Source organism: Narcine bancroftii, chromosome 13 (genome assembly GCF_036971445.1).
Source record: "Narcine bancroftii isolate sNarBan1 chromosome 13, sNarBan1.hap1, whole genome shotgun sequence".
Classification (NCBI taxonomy): domain Eukaryota; kingdom Metazoa; phylum Chordata; class Chondrichthyes; order Torpediniformes; family Narcinidae; genus Narcine; species Narcine bancroftii.
The window spans coordinates 15,702,811-15,724,686 of NC_091481.1; the positions used below are offsets into that span (position 1 = coordinate 15,702,811).

Genomic DNA, 21,876 nt, shown 5'->3' on the forward strand with positions numbered 1-21,876 from the left:
CATTTTAATAAATCCAGCCCACCCAAGCTTTTATTTAAACATCCTTTTCCCAATGCTGATTGTTTGCATCCTCAAATATTTTGCCATTGAAAATTATACTCTGCCAATAGGTGCTCTTAATTCAGCAATGGAAGCACTGCTTAAGGTGTAGAGGATCCATTTCTTGGAGCTATAAAAGGGGATATGCCAGGACCATTCCATTATGAATCTTTCATTGAGTGGAAGTTATTTGATGACCTTTGTTCAGAATTGACTAATGGTTTGCTGAGTTCACTGATCTCACTCTTTACTCATCTTGGTGAGAGTGGGGAAGGCTATGTTCAAATTTCAGTAGAGCAGGTCTAAGTTTGTACTACATGCAGCTTGATGGAGGTAAAAGATTGTTTGCAGCAGTATCTTGTTAATTTTTTTTAACTTTTTCCTTTCCAGCATCTACCTTGCATTTTTATTAAATCTGATTAGATGAGTTTGAGAACTGTTTGATTCTGTCTTTCATTTGATGCAAAAAGACAAATTCTGCCATTTGCTTCACATTTTCTGGCTGTTGCATTGGAATTTAGGGTTGTTGTTCTTGTTTCCCATTAAGCTAATTGTAATGTAGCCTTTTCTTTGTCTCCACCATTCATTTAGTCATGTTAATGGTTTCATTATTGAACTGGTTCCATTTTTTGCCCCCAGTACAACCTGACAAAAGTTTTCCAGTCCTCTTGGTGGGGGAGAAAGAATCCAAACACACAACCAGACATATACAGATAAACCATACATATGCAGTACTTGTAAGAAATAGAAGAGTCTTGGTGGGGGGGGGGGGGGGTGGGGGGTAGTACGAGCAGTTCATTGTTGGATCCTCTGGAAAAATAAAGGTTTGTAACCTGGTGGCTTCTGAAACAACATCTGATAAAAGTTCAAATGTATTAGATATGTTCTGCTGACCTTGGACCCTTGTACCATGAGCGTACTATATACAAGGTTAAATGGATCTTGTTGACCATGGGTCTGCACCCAAGATGGTGGTGCCTATTAATTGGCGGCAGCAACCACGAGAGGCTGCAGACTCTGGGGAAGCATGGCTCCAGAGGACAGGAAGAGGAGGAGATAATCCATGGGGATGATTACCACGATGGCAGACCAGTGAGGGGGCTCTGTGGCTGAGAAACCAGTGCATTCAGTGGGCTGCTGGCAACTCGAGGCGAAGAACCCATGGAAGTTGTGGACTGCTGGAGACTGCTGCTGGGAGACTTGCAGCAGGCTGTGGACTGCTGGAGACTGGTTCAAACTGGCTGGAGGGGTACCAGGTATTGGAACCAGGAATGTGAGGAAATGCTGAGGGGTTCCTGAACAAGTCAGAGGTTTGGAGCTTGGGTTGACGATAGTTTGGAATGAACTCAATGTGGCTGCAGGGTTTGTGGAAGTGCTGGAGGCGAATCTACGGACACTTGACTCTGAGGGGGAAACTCTCCTTTGCTTCTCTCTCTGTCTTTCTCTATCTCTGACTGAAAGAGGCACTTGGTTAATTCCTGCTGTCTGCCTTGCAGCAGGCAAAAAGAAATTTCATGTAATACAACACTTATTACTGTGATAATAAATTGAATCTTGCCAGTCTCTGCTTTGTCCATAATTCTGCACTGCATAATGATTCTGGCATCACCCATGTCTTGTCAGATGATCTACACTGTCAAATGCTATTATGATGGTAAGAGTGTATGTTTTGTTCTTGACCCTTGTTTAAAAATTCTTTCAATGAACCTCGACCCTATGCCTTTCACACAATAATGCCTTTTGCTATTCATCTCTCTTCCTTAAAGTTGCTGTCAGTAGTTTCTAAGCACCATGGTTTTGTGTTTGTAATATCTTGGGAGAGAGTCCAGGTCAGAGTAGAATTGCTTCTTTTCCTATCTACTGTCAAATATAATAGTTTGATAACCATCTGCTGTGAGGAATGTTTAGGGAATTGAAGTTTTGAGTCAATCATTCAGGGAAACAATAGGTCAAGTTGTTTTTTGGAGAGATGATTTGATTGCATATGCAATTTCGTGGCTTCTTTGTTCATTTTCAATTGCTTAGCTCATTGGATCCATGTGAGTGTTAAATATCAATATTGTAACAGATAATAAAGGTTGAGAGTTATTCTCTGCAATGTTGATGCTTTGCTTCTGACCATAAGGATACAGGAATTCCTTGGCCGAGAATGATTTTTTTTAAAAACATAGCTGCAGAGAACTGCAAATGCATTGGTCAAGCCAGATGATTTGAGACACAGTAAGCCATTTTTGGTTCCTCCTTTAAAAAGGATGTACAATATTATTGTAATTTCAGCTGTTCATCATCTCCATGTACTGATTCATGTTACCCCCACCCCTTTCCACTACAGTGCTTGGATTAGTAATCAGTTGATGGAATGAACTAGAGGGGGAAAAATGTTTCAAATGAGATGGTCAGCATACTGACGATTAGAAGTCTAGTTCACGTGGTACAAAGAACTGTACTAACTAGAGACGACCATTTTTGGAGTCTTTGTTCATCCATGCCACATAGCTGCCACTGAATCACTTGCATGATACTTCAGTTATGTTGATTTCCTCCATGTATTCCACAAAAGCAGTCTTCAAATATGACTGAGGTGAATAGAATCTAGTCTCTCCATTCTACTTGTCCAACTGACTTACTGAGGTGTGGCTGCTATCGCTTGCAAACAATTAGTTGGAACTATCAGATTCTTCACTGGATCAATGATGTTCTCTCGTGTCAGGTCCTACCCCTATGATTCTCTTTATTGGCTATGGTTCAAAGGTTTGTAATATTATTTATTGGTGCTCTGTCAGTTAAAAGTTGAAGGCGCTAAAATCTAAAAGGGAGGGGGATTGGGAGTGGGAGGTAAGTACTATTAACAGTTTTATTGCAATCTTTTGTCCTAAGTTAACGTGGTGTGGCTGCACACTCTCTCGTGGTGAAGCAGCCTGGCGTGTTACGCCACGTGGCGGGGCAGCCATGGGAAGATGGCGCTGTCAGGGTTTTCTCCCTGCCTCAAGTCTCCTTCCCAGCGTGCGCCTGGGGCAGCGATGATGATGTCACAATGCACGAGGTGACTGAGCTCATGCCGTCCTTAAAAAGGCGCGCACTGAATTTGAATAAAAGCAGTCATTAACGACTTTCAATGTGGTGGCTGAGTCTTTCTTGGCTGTGTCCAGCATTACAATGGCTTTGGTTTTTTTTTAAAAAAAAAAAGCTAACAATGTGCACTTAGTTTCTGGAAAGCCTGTTAACTAGTTTAAAGTGCACATATTTTGTACAAAATGGCAAAATTTTCTACATTACATTTTATCAGTGTTTCTGTTTCATTACAAATCAATATGTGTATATATGACCTTTCTGGCCAACCAGAACAGGATTTTTACTTGTTTTTCCCTTTTGCCAGGAACTTATTGCTTTGGGAATCAGCAATTTTATTGGATCCTTTTTCCAAACATTTCCTATTGGCACTTCAATGTCCCGAAGTCTTGTACAAGAGAGTACAGGAGGCAAAACTCAGGTACAAATTTGTTGATTCTGAATCAACTTAATTTGCCCTTTTGGTATCCTGATAAATGAATTTAAGAATATTTTGCTCTTAGATGAGCATCAATTTAAGTCAAGTTTTCATTTTGGCTGAAAAATTAAGTTTGTTCTTGTACTAATTTGCATCCACCATGTGAATTTTATTTTGTACCTTTTTTTTAAGAAACTCGTGCTTGTTAGGATGCTACAGTTCTGGGGGTTTTTAGTGAAGTATGCAATTGTAGATGTAGACCTTTAAAAATTCATCAGCTTAAAATATTGGTGAAATGCAAGGGTTAATAAGTAAATTTCTTAAGATTTGTTTCATGTCTGGTAACTTTGCTTTATCTTGTTTTTGTACAGGTTGCTGGTGGATTATCTGCCTGTGTTGTACTGCTGGTCATTGTTGCTTTTGGTTATCTCTTTGAACCTTTACCGCAGGTATGTCTAACATAAGCATATTTGTTCCTTGGTCTATTTATAAGTTTGTGAAAAATTTTATTTTACAGTATTTTGCCTTTCAAATGAGGAACCTCATCTCAGTTTTGGTTTGCCTCCAGAGGCACCAATTTTTTCCAGTGTTTTTACCAGGTCTTCATAGGTACCCCCTATATTTTCTGAAAGTATTGTCATTCATATTTTACCAGGGTTAATGTATGATTTCACATCTTGCTGGAAAAATAATTCTATGGAACACACTTGACTAATGGAGGAGAATTTGAAATCTCTGCATCAACCAAAAACGCACAGAATGAGAAAACCTAGTCAATCATAAGTTTAAATTACAGGGAAGAGGGTCACTGGCCCGGAGCTCAGAAAGAGCAGGTTGGGGTTCATCTACATTAGGGCTAAATGTATATTAACCTAGTATCTCTGCCCAGAGGCAGTGATCAAGAACTAACTGGTACCTTCTAAGTATTTGTGGTTCAAGAATGTAATTCGGAAATTAGATCAGTTCATGCTCCTTTTCAGATCATGCACAAAAGTAATATAACGCAAGAAATCATTTCCAGATTAAATCATGCCCTTTGGGGAAAATGGCCCAAGATTTAGGACATGTAATTTCCCCTAGTGCATCTTATAGTTTCCTAGCTTTAGCCCTGCAGCTAATAAGATCACTAGCCCAACGCTACACATACTCTCCCTAGCCAATGCAAACTGCCTACAATTGATGTTGACCACGTGTATGTAATGCTAAGATCAGTAGGGACATCAATTTAAAAGATCTGATGCCGATGTCTCTCTCCGTATCTGCCAGCCAATTGTGAATACTTCTTTTCTTTGGCTTGGCTTCGCGGATGAAGATTTATGGAGGGGGTAAATGTCCACATCAGCTGCAGGCTCGTTTGTGGCTGACAAGTCCGATGCGGGACACTGGTTGTTCAATCACTAACTGTAATCTATGATCAGGTAATCCCGGCCCTCTAGGTATGGAGCCATAAGAGTCATGGGTCTCATTCAGAACAGGCAGTTGAATTGGGAGGTGGGAAATTGCCCACATTCTTTTTAAATCCTCCCACATTTTTCTTGGTCTCTCCTGTAGTTTCATGCAGTGCCCTTCTCCATTATCAGCAGAAGAAAGTTTTTCATGCAGCTCCCATTTGCCTAAGTCACATTTTAATGCAGAATTCTGGGTATAAATGACATTGTACTGTTTGTTACGTACTTTTTCCATTTTCTTCTGTTTTTGTATTCTGTTTCCATATTAACTCTGTGTGCAGTACATATTTAATACACCAACTACACCCTGAACACCATTTTTGATGCTGTATACTCCATTCTGTCAGATTCCTAACAATGGTCCCCACTTGAAATTCTTTTCACATATACTATTCAGAGAGTTCAGAAAAGGCTCAATTTGATGCCTGCATCTCTTTGCTTTCCTGATTTTTTTTTTTATGGACTAGTTGCCCGCATCTTTAATCTCATTCACCAATTTGACTCTTTTGGAATCCATAAGTAAATAGTGAAGAAAAGCAAAAAAAGACTTTTGGCAAAATTCAATAAAAATTTAAAGAATATGATGCTGAATGTTTCCAGCTGCTTTTGGTTTTTTTTATCCGCAGATTTTTGCTGTTACAGAAAAATACAATGATGATCCATAATCTGAATAAAATTATGTGCAGATGGGTAGTTGGTTCATAATTTAATGTGGACAGAATAGAAATGGCAAGAGAACAAGATTCAAGCTCTCTGTCAATAAACACTTTCATTTTTACTGCTGGATATGTGGAAGAAGTCTCGAGTTGGAGGGCAGAATTCTGATGGGATGTAGAACTGGAGAAGGTTTTACATGGGGAAGGTGAGGCCTTGCAGCGATTTTAAAAGTACAATGAGAACTTTAAAGTGGGGTATTGCTGGACAATTAGATATAAAGGGTGAACAAGACTTGGATGTGGTGAGGCTGCTTTCGATATGGTGAAATTCCTTGAATTTAAAGTCTTGTATATTTTAATTCTTGACAAAACGCATTAACCTCTTGTTTTTGTTGCATGCAAGGTTACTTAAGTTTGATGTGATTTATTTAATATAAAACCAACTTGCAACACTCAAAATTCTTGTTTTAAAATTCAGAATGATTTATTATAGACTGTGTTGGCTGCAATTGTGATGGTGAACCTGAAAGGAATACTTAAACAGGTTATGGATATACCTTTACTCTGGCAAACCAGTAAACATGAACTTGTAAGTAATTTGAAGATATGTTGTTCAGAAGAGCTTGAGGTCACATCATTTAAACCCTTTGGCTCAATTGTCAATCCTACCCCATTTGCTTGTCTGATTTTTGTGCCATTTACCTGTCCTTGGCCCATCTGTATCCCCTCCCTATTCATGTAGCTGTCCAAATGACTTTCACATGCCACAATTGCACTTTCCTCTACCACTTTGGCAGCCTGTTCCATGTGCACCACCCAATGGGATAGAAAAGTTGACCCTCCAATCTCCTTTCTATCTCTCCCCAACCTTGATCTATTTTCCCTTCAGTTTTAGACAACTTGGGGGGGAGTGGAGTTGGCCTTCAGATCTCCTTTTTATAGCTCCCTACCTTGATGTTTGCTTCTCGATGCCTGTCATGACTATGTATTCCTGTGCGTTATTGCCTTATCTACATGTAACTCATGCCATCTGGTATTCACGTCTTTGAATTTTTTTAACACACCCTTTCGAGTTTAAGAAAATTCTTTTTCTCGCAAGGTGATCAGAATTGCACACATTATTTCCAAAATGTGGACATTGGATGCATATTGTGATAATCAACTCTCATTTTGTTTTTGGATACAAGAAAACACCAGTGATTAGTTATGAGTGATACTGCAGGGTAACCACCAAGTTGCTTTTCCCTTGATTTTTGTCTTTTGATTCTTAATGGAGATATGTTAGGTTATGTAAGAGTGTCTCAGGCAATCAGAAAATTTGCATATCTGACATCTCCAATCCCTGTAGGTGCCAGATACTGGGGAATTGACTGTATTACTTTGGCTACTTATTCAAACATTATTCTGTTTTAAAAGAATCACTTTGCTAATTCAAACATTATTCTGTTTTAAAAGAATCACTTTGCTAATTCAAACATTATTCTGTTTTAAAAGAATCACTTTGCTAATTCAAACATTATTCTGTTTTAAAAGAATCACTTTGCTATTTCAAGTTCAGAAGTTCTGAGTACTTTTATCTGCCAAATTCATTAGCTTGGGTTATTTAGAAATTGGTCGAAATGGGCACCCTAACTACATGCTTCTACAACGCAAATTGCAGCTCACAGCAAGTACTGTTAAAGTAATGACTGAAAGGCAGCTCCACATGGCTAGAACAAACTAGTTTACATTCACTAGTAGTGTTGCAACAGAATGCCAGGTTTTGAATGGAAATGTGTACAATGAAGACTTGAAATGGCATTTTGCCGTTCATCTCATGCAAGGGTAGAATCTTTTGCATTCTGATGGAACAGGTCTGATATTGCGTAAGTTAGTATATTATGTAGTTTACCAAAGTCGACGTAAATGACAAAGCAAAATATTCAAATGTAATCATGTCGATTTTTGCGTTTGTTTTATGTATTCCTTTTTAATATAAGAAGTCAATGCTGCATGTATTTTCCACTCCAGTCATGTAGGCGTATGCTCTTTGCAATTGTGCATAAGTATTTACTGCAAGCACGGATGTGGAAAGTTTCAAATTCGCTTCCTTTCTGACAAAAATACTCAGTCCCTGGTAGATAACTCCTCTCTAGCTGTATGTCTACCCCCCCCCACCCCTCGAGTAGCATGGCAATCTGTATCTGATTTCTGATGCAATATATCTTCCTGACATTCATTTTCAATGTATATTGTGTAACTTTTGTTCAAATTACATTTCTTCCTCATCCAGACACTGTGGTCTGTATCATTTATCGCCTCTCTTCTTTTGGGATTGGACTATGGACTCGTGGTTGCAATAGGATTTGCCATTTTTGGAGTTGTCTTCAGAACACAAAGGTTAGATACAAGGATCTTTTTGCTTGATGGCTAAACTATTGGTTACTTCTTTTAAAAATGAATTTTGGTGAGCCCTTGGTAGTTTTCCTTCAAATGGAAGTACATGTTCATCTTGTTCTCAGTCTTGATTTCTCACATGACCTTATGTTGGAAAAGTTGCCATAATTTGTTTAAATCTTTAAACAATGCATTTCTGATTAGAATATCCAACAAGGGAATAATTTCAAGACTAAAAACTGGATTGACAAAAAAGTTTAGTTTGGTGCACCCTATCTCAAAGATGTATTTCCTTGTGCAATAGTGGAAAATATTTTCTTCCCTCTGATTGTAAATTAAAAAGATTAAATGAAAAGAAATGGATCAACGTGTCCTTTGTTGGACTAGGATCAGAATTTTGAGTTCATATCTACTTCTATTTCAATGCATAGCCAGTTCACAAAGGCCTCAGTGATTTTCTCCCAGTGATGTTGATCTCTACCATTATGAAATGCATCAAGCATCTAGTAATGGAGATTGTATACCTTAAATGGACGGGGGGGGGGGGGGTGGGGGGGGGTGGGTTGGGAGGAGGGGGGGGGGGGAGAAAATGTCACTGTATATGTGTGAAAAGGAAAAAGTGTGTATCATGGTTAATGTGATTTATGGTGTGAAAAATAAAAAATTTTTAAAAAAAAAAGCATCTAGTAATGGAATGCATCTAAGCAGACCTCCCATTTCAATTTGCCTACAGATGAAGCAATTCCACTGATGATTCAATAGCCTTGTCCCTCCACTCCATCCTGTCCCACCTAGAGAATGACACCTTGTACACCAGGCTGCTGTTCATTGATTTCAGCTCTGCCTTTAATACGATCATATCCCAGGAGAAGCTGTCCTTGCTTGAACTCCTCACCACTCATTGTAACTGGATACTGGACTTCCTAATGGAAAGACCACAGTCTTTCCAGGTTGGTAGCAGAACGTTGAGCACCATCTCGCTGAGCACTGGCGCACCTCATAGATGCTCAGTCTGGTCTTGTTCATGTGACTGACCCATGACTAATGCTAGATCCAGTTCCAACAGAGTCATCAAATTTGGAGATGACATAACAGTAGTTGGCCTCAGCAACAAGGATGAGTTGCACTGTAGAGAAGTGGAAAATCTTGTGAAATGGTGGGATCTGGAAAAAGAAGAGGAGGTAATGTGTGCTTTTTCATTAATACTGGGTGGATGCATAGATATTAGTTCTGTCAACCTCCTGGTCTACTGCCTTTGAGCAAATCTCAATTAAATGCAGGCCCTTCTATTTACCCCAAGAGTTCTCATCAGTGATTCTCTCCTGATGCTGATTACAAGCAGACATTTGTGGAGCTGCATGATGTGGTCCGTAAACGAGAGACAACCCAGCCCGACGCACTACAATTCTTGGCGACTTTTAACCAGACCTGTGTCAAGAAAACCCTGTCTAACTACCATCAGCATGTAATCTGCTGTACCAGAGGTTCCAGCACACATGATCACTGCTACACCAGGATGAGGAAGGCCTACCATTCTTTCCTGAGACCACACTTTGACGTCTGATCACCTGGCTGTGCTCCTTCTGCCTTTATATAGAGCCTCCGTTCTGGAGGTCAAGACAGCTAGAAGGTGGTCACAGGAGGCTGAATAATGGCTACAAGACTTCAAGTCAGCAGATTGGGTGGTGTTCAAGGACCCTGCTGAGAATCTGAACAAGTACACCAAGGCTGTCATGTGCTTTATCAAAATAACTGTGGATGAGTGTGTCCCCACCAAATCATTCAGGGTTTTCCCAACCAGAAGCCCTGGATGAACAATGAAATCTGAAACCTGCTGAGAGCCAGATCATGGGCATTTAAATCCGGAGATCCAGATCAGTCAAGTAGGAGCAGGTATGACCTGCAGAAAGCTATCTCCTGGGTGAAGTGGAAATTCCAGATGAAAATGGAAACAAGGGACACCAGACAGCTGTGACAGGGCCTAAATGCTATCGCCTCTTACAAAACCAAATCTGATAAAATAGTGGACGGAAAAGCTTCTTTTCCAGAGGAACTCGAAGCCTTCTGCACCCAATTTGACCAGAGTAACAGTGAAGAAACACCCCTCTGCACCCCCATGTCCCCTGATGATCCCATCCTCTCTGCATTTGAGGATGACCTGAATGCTGCCTTCAGGAGAGTGGATCTGAGGAAAGCATCGGGCTGGATGGAGTTCCTGGCTGAGTATTAAAAATCTATGCTGACCAACTTACCAAGGTATTCACAGATATCTTCAATATCTCACTCCAGCAGAGTGTGGTACCCACCTGTTTCAAACAGGTGTCAATCATACCGGTGCCCAACCTGCCTTAATGACTATTGACCAGTAGCATTTGCATCAACAGTGATGGTGTTTTGTAAGGCTGGTTATGAAGCAGATCAGCTCCTGTCTGAGTTGTGACATGGATGCTTTCCAGTTTGCCTATTGTAGTAACCAATCTACAACAGATGCTATCTCACTGGTTTTGCACAAAGCCCTGGAACACCTGGACAGTAAAGATGCATAGATCAGGATGCTATTTATGGACTGAAATTCAGTAGTTAACACCATCATCCCCTCCAAACTGATCAGCAAACTCCAAGACCTGAGCCTTAATACCCCACTGTGTAATTGGATCATAGATTTCCTCACCTTCAGAGCACGATCAGTGAAGATTGGTAAGAACTTCTCCACAATCTCCAACACTGGAGCACCACAGGGCTGTGTTCTTAGCCCCCTACTCTACCCACTTTACACCTACAACTGTGTGGCTAGGTATGACAATAACACCATCTACAAATTTGCTGACTATACAATGGTAGTGGGTTGCATGAGGAAGGGGATGTCAACATATAGGATGGAATTGAAAATTTGGCTGAATGGTGCACCAACAACAACCTTGCACTCAGTGTCACCAAAACTAAAGAGCTGTTTGTTGACTTCAGGAAAGGAAAGCCGGAGGTATACAATCCAATGATTATTGGGGAAATCAGAAGTGGAGAGGGTGAGCAAATTTAAGTTCTTGGGAGTCACTATTTTGGAGGATCTTTAAAATGGCATCAAGAAGAAATCATATCAGTACCTCGACTTTGTCAGGAGTTTGCAAAGGTTTGATATGACATCAGATTTTGAGGTGTGCTGAGCGGCTGCATCACTGTTTGGTATGGAAACATCAATACCCTTGAGCATAAATCCCTCCAAAAGGTAGTAGACACAGCCCAGGATATCGCACGCATAACTCTCCCTACACCAGGTTCAGGAACAGCTGTTGCCCTTCACCATCAGACATCCCAATGACAAACTCTGACTTGTTTCACGACTCTTATGCTCTTTGATTTTCTTGTTCTCTCTGTTTACATGTTTTATGCTGCGTACAGTTTATTATTTACTACCAATTAGTGGTAATTCTGCTGCACCCACAGGAAAAAGGAATCTCGGGGTTGTATGTGATGAATTGCTCGTGCAAACCCTCTGTAACTCTATTTAACAACAATATACATTTATTGTAAGGTTTCATTTGTCTGTATGGGTGTTTATAGTGTTTTGAACAGAGGACCAGAGAATGCGGTTTTGTCGGGTTGTTCTTGTACAATTGGATGATAAATATATTTGAATTTGCTGAATTAGTATCAATTGACAAACCAATAACTTCTAATTCTTCACTAACCTTTAGTAAAAGAGCAGCTGTCCCACATCGAGCTCATTTTTCCCGTGCAGCCGTCCCACATCGAGCTCATTTCTCCCGTGCAGCCGTCCCACATCGAGCTCATTTCTCCCGTGCAGCCGTCCCACATCGAGCTCATTTCTCCCGTGCAGCCGTCCCACATCGAGCTCATTTCTCCCGTGCAGCCGTCCCACATCGAGCTCATTTCTCCCGTGCAGCCGTCCCACATCGAGCTCATTTCTCCCGTGCAGCCGTCCCACATCGAGCTCATTTCTCCCGTGCAGCCGTCCCACATCGAGCTCATTTCTCCCGTGCAGCCGTCCCACATCGAGCTCATTTCTCCCGTGCAGCCGTCCCACATCGAGCTCATTTCTCCCGTGCAGCCGTCCCACATCGAGCTCATTTCTCCCGTGCAGCCGTCCCACATCGAGCTCATTTCTCCCGTGCAGCCGTCCCACATCGAGCTCATTTCTCCCGTGCAGCCGTCCCACATCGAGCTCATTTCTCCCGTGCAGCCGTCCCACATCGAGCTCATTTCTCCCGTGCAGCCGTCCCACATCGAGCTCATTTCTCCCGTGCAGCCGTCCCACATCGAGCTCATTTCTCCCGTGCAGCCGTCCCACATCGAGCTCATTTCTCCCGTGCAGCCGTCCCACATCGAGCTCATTTCTCCCGTGCAGCCGTCCCACATCGAGCTCATTTCTCCCGTGCAGCCGTCCCACATCGAGCTCATTTCTCCCGTGCAGCCGTCCCACATCGAGCTCATTTCTCCCGTGCAGCCGTCCCACATCGAGCTCATTTCTCCCGTGCAGCCGTCCCACATCGAGCTCATTTCTCCCGTGCAGCCGTCCCACATCGAGCTCATTTCTCCCGTGCAGCCGTCCCACATCGAGCTCATTTCTCCCGTGCAGCCGTCCCACATCGAGCTCATTTCTCCCGTGCAGCCGTCCCACATCGAGCTCATTTCTCCCGTGCAGCCGTCCCACATCGAGCTCATTTCTCCCGTGCAGCCGTCCCACATCGAGCTCATTTCTCCCGTGCAGCCGTCCCACATCGAGCTCATTTCTCCCGTGCAGCCGTCCCACATCGAGCTCATTTCTCCCGTGCAGCCGTCCCACATCGAGCTCATTTCTCCCGTGCAGCCGTCCCACATCGAGCTCATTTCTCCCGTGCAGCCGTCCCACATCGAGCTCATTTCTCCTGTGCAGCCGTCCCACATCGAGCTCATTTCTCCTGTGCAGCACATGGAGACTATTAAGTCGTACATTTCACAGAAAACTTTGTGGTTTGAGGCCATTTATCCCAGTACCAAGGCATAATTGCAAGATGTCCTCAGGACAATGTCCTGATCCCAGTCATTTCAGCTCCTTCAATGACTTTCCTTCCATTTCTTTTTTTTTTTTTGAACATTTAAGTTTCAAGAAAATACAGAATATAGGACTCAATTAATATAATAACAATAATGCATTGAATATAGTTCATGGAAAAACATAAGGTCCAAAATAAAAAGGAAAAGAGAGTCCCTCTTCTCCCAGTACCCCCTCCACAGATTAAAAAAAGGAGCAGGGAAAAAAAGAAATAAAAAAAGCAACAGGAGCAAAGTTTGACATCACAGTGTCACATTTTAAAAGTATTAAATTTGTGTATACTAATTGACAAATATCAAAATAAATTGTACAATCTGAGCATTTAAGTAATCTAAATAAAGTTGCCAAATTTCAAACCTACTATAGTTGCTTCAGGTGCTCAGACGCAGATAATGTGCCGGCAGATGTGGCTGGGGGAGTGCAGCTGGGACGTTCAGGTGGCCGCAGAGAAGACTCCTTTCTGTCACCTGAACGTGCCAGCTGAAGGAGAGCCACATCCAAGCGAAAGTAGTCTGTTGCCATAGTCCCACTGCTGCTTTCAGGTGCAACAGGGGATTCTCTGAGCCGGAGAGTGTACCTACAGGAGGAGGGTTAGGTAAGTGCTCCTCCTGGCTGGGTTCTCCACTTTCAGGTGGCCACCCGACAGCTGCATTTGGATAGAATAGGTGGCTTTACATCGGGGTATTTTGGCCACCTGAAAGTGCCTTCTATTACTAAGACTATAAGTAATCTTCTCAAGGGAAATAAAACTTTCCACTTCCATGTTCCAACAATCAATGTGAAGTAGGGAATCAGATTTCCTGGCTATTAACTCCACAATTTTAATAAACTTCAATTTACTTCTGGAGAAATTAATTTTTATAACTGCCAAATTCCTCAGGAGATAAAATTCTGGGTCTAGAGGGAAGTTCACCCCACAATTTTTGTCAACATTTTCCCCCAATTCTTTCCAAAAGGGTATTAATTTTGTGCATAACCAGGTGAAATGTAAAAAGGTACCAACATCTATAATCATACCTATCCGAAAATTCTGGTTTATTCTTGTGCATCTTTTGAGATGTAACATATAATTGGTGCAGAAAATTATAAGGAATCAATTAAGGTAGTCATACTATCTATGCATATATTTGGCCAGCATTGTGACTTTCCTTCCATTTTATCAAATTGGGATTGTTAGCCGATGAGTATTCAATGTTCAGTTTCATTTTCACTTCAGAAAATCGAACAGCCCTTGCGCACACTCTACAAGATCACAACCCCATTAAGATGCCGGCAGTTATGTAGCATCGACGTTACTTCCTGCTTGAGTTCGAGGCAGTGACCAACTTAACCTTGTTTAATTACATTCATCATTGAAACAACCCAGGATCAACTTGGGGTGACATGGTTCGCACAAAGCTATTTCTGTGCCAGCACCCCGGGTTTGAATTCAGCGAGGTCTGTAAGGAGTTTTTACGTTCTCCCCATCATGTGCGGGTGTTTCCTCCAGATGCTCCGATTTCCTCCCACCCTCCAAACACAAACAAGGCTTGTAGGTTAATTGGTGTGTTTGGATGACTTGGTCTCGTGTATAGGAAAGGCCTGTTGCCATGCTGTAACTCTAAATTAAATGAAACCAGACACTTAATTATTCTGGCGACAAGGGTAATTCAGATGTTTGGTATCCTGCAACAAAAGACTGACCTGAATCCCCAAAGCTTTTGCACCATCATGGGCACGTCAGGAGGAGTGTTGTAGAATACTCTCCGCATGCTTGGTTGAGTGCAGAACAAAGCAGCTTTGTTAATTAGTATCCCATCCATCAGCCTAGACATTCATTTTTTCTACTTTTGGCATAATCTCTCTGCTCAGTGTCATCTTCACCATGCACTGCAGTCAAACACCTTTGGTCACTCAGCAATCAGCCTGCAATTTCCACTTGATAAATCGATAAAGGCAACTCCACCCATCTTTCATTTAATGCATGTACTATGGGGTCTTTAATTAGTTGCTTTTGAAGTACAAGTTGTAGCAGACTCCTTTTTGGTATGTGGCATATAAACAGGATTTTAGGAATCGAGTAAAAACAGAAAATGATGGTAACGGGAGATCAGGCACCGTCTGCAGAATGAGAGCTATCAATTCCGATTGAAGACCCTTTGTAAGAACTGACAAGTGGCAGTTCTGAGGAAGGATTTTCAACTTGAAACAATAACTCCTTTGCTTTGCATCTATGCTGCCTGACCTAAGTGTTCACAGTATTTTTAATTTTCAATTCAAATTTCCACCTGCTATTTCTTTGATTTTTTTTATTTATTTAGGAGTCGTATTTTTGAACCGTGTATTTTATTTGCAAATAGTAACTGACCAAATAATATATAAAAAAAAAAAAATCTTTGAATATTTTACTGTTCTTTTTGCAGTCCTAAATACAGAATTCTTGGCCAGGTACCCAATACAGATATCTACTGGGATGTAGAAGCTTATGAGGAGGTGAGAGCTAGATGCCTTGCTAATTATTTCCTTTTGGGTAAACTGTAAAGTAGAATCAAGTTTCTGATTTGTTTAACACTTCTATAATTATGAGTGTAAAATATTTGTATTCTAGGTTCAGGAAATCCCTGGGATAAAGATATTCCAATCAAATTCCTCTCTGTATTTTGGAAATGTTGACATGTATATGAGTGCCTTGCAGGAAAAGGTAAATGTATTTGCAATGAGTTATTTTTGATAATCAAAACGTGAGAACGAAGAGAACTGAAATTGGGAGGAAATAAAAGGTGAGCTTAAGAAGAATTCCAAAATTTTTGTTAACGAGAAGAAAGGGGGTTCAATAGAAAATAGCAGGTCCCTTTAGGGACCAAAAGGAACATGTATGTCGAGTTATCTTGCAGTGGTACAAAATATTGGCTGGGCTGGACTTGAGTATTGTGTACAGAATGGTCACCATGCTACAAGAAGGATGTGGTAGCATTATAGAGTGTACTGTAGGAGAGGAGAGAGTGAACAGGCTGGGTTTTCTCACTGAAATGTGAGTGGCTGAGCATATAAAATTGATATATGCTCTTTGATGGTCTTTTTCCTAGAGTTGGGCCATTTAGAAGTAGAGGGCATAATTTTGAGGTGAGGGGAGAGGTAAGTTTTCTTCAGAGGATGGTGGTAATGAGGAATGAGCTGCCAGAGGTGTTTATAGTGGCAGATACAATTAGAATGTTTAAAATAAATTTGAACAGGTCCTCTGGATAGGAAAGTGGAGAGATATCAGGAAAATGGGATTAGGATCATGGCTGACATGGGGCCAAGGGGCCCATTTATGCAGTGCACTATTCCAATACTCTATGCATTAATAAATGGCTAATATCTCTGTAAATTTGTAAACTACTACTTCTGCTTCCCTTCAGATTGAAATAGATCCAAGTGCAATATTATTGGCAAAAAAAAGTCTTGAGAAGAAAGAGAAACAAAAAGCAAAGTTGGCAGAGGGGAAGAAGAGCATCTTCCTAAAATTGGTAAATATAACTCTCTAAATATGGCGTGCCTTGTGTTTCAGATGTGTAGCTTTGGAAAGGTAGAAACTAATTATCGGAACTTGTAATGTTTTGTTAGTGGTATTCTGTTGTGTGCACCAAATACACGTGAAAATATAAATTGTGAGAATCGGCTACTAGGTGAGACAAGGCTATTCTGCTATCTAAGGAAATCATGGCTGACCTGACTGTAACCTGAACTTCTCATTCCTGTCCCTCAACAATACCCTTCTGTTTATCAAGAATCAATATACATTTGGCAAAAAAAAAATTCAAGTCTCCATTTCCATCTCCTTTTGATCAAGTGAGTTCCAGAGATTCAACACGGAGAACGAACAGCAAAGTTAGCACAATGCTGTTACAGTACCAGCGATTCAAGATTGAACCCAGCGCTATCTGTAAGGAATTTGTATGTTCTCCTGGTGTCTACTTGGGTTCTCCTCTCACCTTTCAAAACATAAGGGGGTTGTAAGTTAATTGGGGGTATTTGGACAGCATTAATTTGTGGGCTAGTATGTCTAAATTTAACAACTGGTTTTGGTGATGCAAATAAAACCTTGATCTTTATTTATAGAATAGGCATATTAGAGCATCTAATTTATCAGATTACTTTTAAAGAGCTATACATAAAAATGTTGCGGAAACTCACCGATGTGCAGCCTTTTCTATGTCGTTCTTTATGAGCAAAAAGCAGGCAGGTACTTGAGTAAAATTGTGAGGGGAAAAGGGCATGGGGAGGATCATTGGCCCAAAGACGAGGTCATGGGTGGATATGGGTGAGATGGCACAAAAGAAAACCTGAAGTGATGGGAGAGGGGATAGCTCTCTGAATGGAGAGGGAAGAGGTTGGAGAGATGAGGAAAGGAGATGGAAGGATGGGGAAGGATGGGGAAGGATGGGGAAGAGGGGAAGGATGGGGAAGAGGGGAAGGATGGGGAAGAGGGGAAGGATGGGGAAGAGGGGAAGGATGGGGAAGAGGGGAAGGATGGGGAAGAGGGGAAGGATGGGGAAGAGGGGAAGGATGGGGAAGAGGGGAAGGATGGGGAAGAGGGGAAGGATGGGGAAGAGGGGAAGGATGGGGAAGAGGGGAAGGATGGGGAAGAGGGGAAGGATGGGGAAGAGGGGAAGGATGGGGAAGAGGGGAAGGATGGGGAAGAGGGGAAGGATGGGGAAGAGGGGAAGGATGGGGAAGAGGGGAAGGATGGGGAAGAGGGGAAGGATGGGGAAGAGGGGAAGGATGGGGAAGAGGGGAAGGATGGGGAAGAGGGGAAGGATGGGGAAGAGGGGAAGGATGGGGAAGAGGGGAAGGATGGGGAAGAGGGGAAGGATGGGGAAGAGGGGAAGGATGGGGAAGAGGGGAAGGATGGGGAAGAGGGGAAGGATGGGGAAGAGGGGAAGGATGGGGAAATCTGTTAATGACGTCTGGTTGGAGAATGCCCAGATGGAATATTAGGTGTTGCTCCTCCAATTTGAGTTTTGACAGTGCATGAGGCCATGGACAGACATGTCACCTTTGCTATATAAAGAGCGCTGCAAAAGTTGCTGAGTTTCTCCAGCATTTTTGTGTAAACTACAATCACAGTGTCTGCAGATTTTCTTGCTTAACTGCTTCTGAAGAGGCCACTGAAAAGTTGCCCTCTAATTTCCCTAAATTAGAAAGGAGTGAAATGTTGTATTTTCTCCATTCAGTGTTTTGCTTTCAGTGAGGCATCCATTGTGCTCTGGTTTTTGCAAAAATGCTTCACAACGCATTAGTCTTGTTTTTTGCATGATTACAAAACTGGGCAAGTGAACCAATTGATGAGAAAACTGCAGGCAAGCAGGAAATGAGTCAAAAATCAAGTAAGAATGACAGCTGCATAGTTTTTCAGGAGTCCAAGGTCAGAATTTAAAAATATGAAATCAGCTGTATTCACATCCTCTTGAACCTGTTTTGTTTTCAACAATGATCTGTTGACTATTGTCCACTCACCCTAAATCTCAGGTTCTCTTGGACTCTCTTGATTGTCACGCTAAATCCATTCAATATGCAACCACACTATTCTGAGGTAGAGGTATCTTTGTGTCAGTCTGTGTGCTTAATGCGGAGACGGTTCTCTTTAATGCAGCAAAAGGAAAGTCTCTTGGCATCTATTCCAAGGTCCTTGCATGTCTCAATTATGTCATTTTTCATTTAGCTAAAATAAAGTGAATATAGGCCAAAGTGGATATTGTCTTTTAGGACCTGGCCTTCATTTAAAGAATCTGTCTAACAAAAGGCCAGTACCGTAAATATGCGTGTATAATGTGTTTTGAGTATAATGTGATTTTTTTCCCCCTCCCCCCCCCCCCACCATTTTACCCCCGCATAATGACCTCCTCCCCTCACCTGCCTGATTCACACTGGCGTCTCTCTCCCCCTCACCCACCTGATTTTCACGCTGCCGTAAATATGCATGTATAATGCGACCCCCCCCCCCCCCCACCCCACCACTCTGAGCTTGAATTTTGGTACAAAAATTTTCACATTATTTACCAAATTCCTTAATGAACTCCAAATGAGGTTTTGGCAAAGTGATGTCAAATCTGTCAGATTTCTTTGTACCTGTCTTCATAATTGTTGAACATCTGTTTACCTTTTGCAATTTCAGCCAGTATGCCACTTTTTAAACAGTTAAGGAGTTTTGTGACAGCACTGACTTGCCCCAGTTTACAAACAAAGAATACTCACTCGTTTCTTTCAGCACACAATGGAGTGGACTTTCTTTATTCTCTTTGGACACAACATTGCATTCTTCAACTCCCCAAGCATCACCCAGCCAAACCCCTCTGACCTTCTCATTGGCTCACTGCCACCAGGGTGATCCTGACGCTCTCCCTCTCCTCCTCCTGTGTCCAAGATCCATCACCTGTGTGCTGAAGCTCCACTAACCCGCGCGAGCGTGCTATTCCTCCTGCACGTCACTTCGGTTATTTCATCAGCACCGGAAAGTGCACAACCGTGACCGTTTCCTGTTGTTTTTTTTTTCCTTTCGCCTGAGTCGCCAAACTTTTCCAATATCTGTACATTTAAATTATTTTCAATACAGGCTTGTTGATTTTTAAATCCTGCCTTCTATCCATTTACGGACAATTACTTTCCTGCATTGCAAATTTTACTAAATGCCGCTTACAAGATTGGATTAGTCAGTTGATTAGTTGCCTCCGTAGAATACTCAGATCAATAGAGCAGTTCCCTCAAAATTGATCTTTGCTTTACAGAGAAAAAGTCAAAAAGAGTCTGTAATTCGTGAGGTAGTGCTTGAAGATCCTCAAAATGTTCAGAAAAGAATTTCCAATATTCCAAAACCTGAGGAAAACCAAGCAAGTGCTGAAGCAGATGTGCCTGGTGAAAACCATGATGGCAAAGAACAAGAGGCATTCGTCAAATCAACATCAGACATCCATTCTTTAATTCTGGACTTTAGTCCAGTGAATTTTGTTGATTCTGTTGGTGCAAAAGGACTTAAAATGGTGAGTATTAATAATTTTGATTGAACATGGTAATATGGCATATGGGGAATTCTATTTGTTCATAACTTGATAGCTCCCTGTGATGCAACAGAATTTAAATTTTATTGGTCCACAACATCACAGATCTGAATAACCAAGCATAATTAAGCAGAAAATCATATTTATGGTATCTTGGTGCTTTTTAAGTGTTCTTTCCTATATTAAGAACACATGAGAAATGCAATGCAATACCAATGAACTGTATTTATAAACCCTAAGAAATCTGGACTTTCTTTGTATGAATAAGTGGCACAATGCTATTACAGTATCTGCAACTTGTGTTTGAATCCACTGCTCTTTGTTCTCCCTGTGGCTGTGGGTTTCTTAGAGGCTCTGGTGTCCTCCCATTCTTAAATGTATGGAGGTAATTGGGCAGCACGAGCTCATGGGCCAGAAGGGCCTGTTGTGGTGTCTTAATGTTTAAAAAAAAAAATTAAAATGCACCTTTTCCTGAATTAATATTCCATGGATTTGCTCATTTTGTCTGATGGCCTTTGTCCTCCTTCATTCTTTCATATTCCTGCAACAGTTAATAGTTCTGAGAGCCTGACTTTCGCATCATGGTGCAGTGGATGGGATTCTTTCTCTGTGTAAATTTAGCCAATGCACATCAGCAACTGTTTTAGGAAACAACAAATCTATTCAACTTCAGTTACATCGTTTTTCTTGAGGTTTGCAGGACACTGTTCTAACAAGAATAGCAAATGATAAACACCACAAAGCTGGAAATATTTGGATAATAAAGGAGAGGGTGGGGAGGGAATGGTTCAGAAAAAGAGAAATTTGGAGTAAGGGTGCACAAAGCCAAAGTGTGGGTAACCAATGTGGGTAATGGTAAATAGTGTCTCAGGAAGGGACATTACTGATGTAACAGCTATCTTGATTAGAATCAGTTGGGGTGAAATGGTACGGGCAAAATTTAAGGTCTTTGTATGAATGAACATAATATTTGTGAAAAGGTCGGCAAATAGAAATGAGTAAATACTTTCTGCAAACACTTTGTTGACAAAGACCTGGATGACCAAGGGTGGGAACTAAACATTCCAGGATGTTTACTTTTACAAGAGAAAGACAAAATGGAAACGGTGAGCAATTGAAGTAGAAATGAAGGATTTTAGCTCAAAATATAAGCAAAGAAAATGCTGTGGCAGTTGCAAATTGACTTTACCCTGCTCCTATTTATCATAGTATGCAAATTAAGATATTAGAGGTGGCTTCATCAAGAGTAACAGATACTTCATGTGAAACTTAAGCTACATTGGAACCAAAATTGGCAGTAATACTATTGAGAATGCATCCTTTATGAGATGGAACAGGACATTTTAAACCTCTATTTATGTAATGAGATGAGATTAATTGGTGATCTGATAATTAATGTGCTTTTATGGAAAATTGATCATGAAGGTAAAGATTGAAAGTTAATGACTTCAACCTCATACCAAGGTCTTAAAAGTGAATGAACCAAACGATGAAAGGATGAGCCTTGACTTGATGGCAGAGTGGAAAAAGTCAACCAGAAATCTGATTTGAAAGACCAGTCCATGGTGTCCATTAGACAGCTGTTCCCAATCTATATTAACAATTAACAGTCTAAACTGAGAAGAATTTTTATCAAATTAGGGACAAATACAAGCTCCATTTGTGTGATCTAATTAACTTGTTTCCTCTTTATGTGACAGATGCTGAAGAAATATGAACAAATTGGAATTGAAGTCTTCATAGCTGGGTGTAATGGTAAGTTTAATGCCATCCACAAATCCCTCCCAATGCCAATACTGTTCAA

At 41.3% G+C, this 21,876-nt stretch overlaps 1 protein-coding gene across 8 annotated transcripts in view; it reads left to right on the forward strand.

The window, feature by feature from the left end:
• Positions 1-21,876, forward strand: part of slc26a5 (solute carrier family 26 member 5) — a 47,628-nt gene that overhangs the window by 22,833 nt on the left and 2,919 nt on the right. For all 8 annotated transcript variants that reach the window (XM_069909916.1, XM_069909913.1, XM_069909915.1 and 5 more), the window contains 9 exons: positions 3,416-3,529; positions 3,898-3,975; positions 6,124-6,219; positions 7,903-8,009; positions 15,459-15,528; positions 15,644-15,736; positions 16,437-16,544; positions 19,803-20,054; positions 21,773-21,827. In XM_069909916.1, coding sequence (XP_069766017.1) covers positions 3,416-3,529; positions 3,898-3,975; positions 6,124-6,219; positions 7,903-8,009; positions 15,459-15,528; positions 15,644-15,736; positions 16,437-16,544; positions 19,803-20,054; positions 21,773-21,827 — 973 coding nt within the window. The remainder of the gene's footprint in view (positions 1-3,415; positions 3,530-3,897; positions 3,976-6,123; positions 6,220-7,902; positions 8,010-15,458; positions 15,529-15,643; positions 15,737-16,436; positions 16,545-19,802; positions 20,055-21,772; positions 21,828-21,876) is intronic.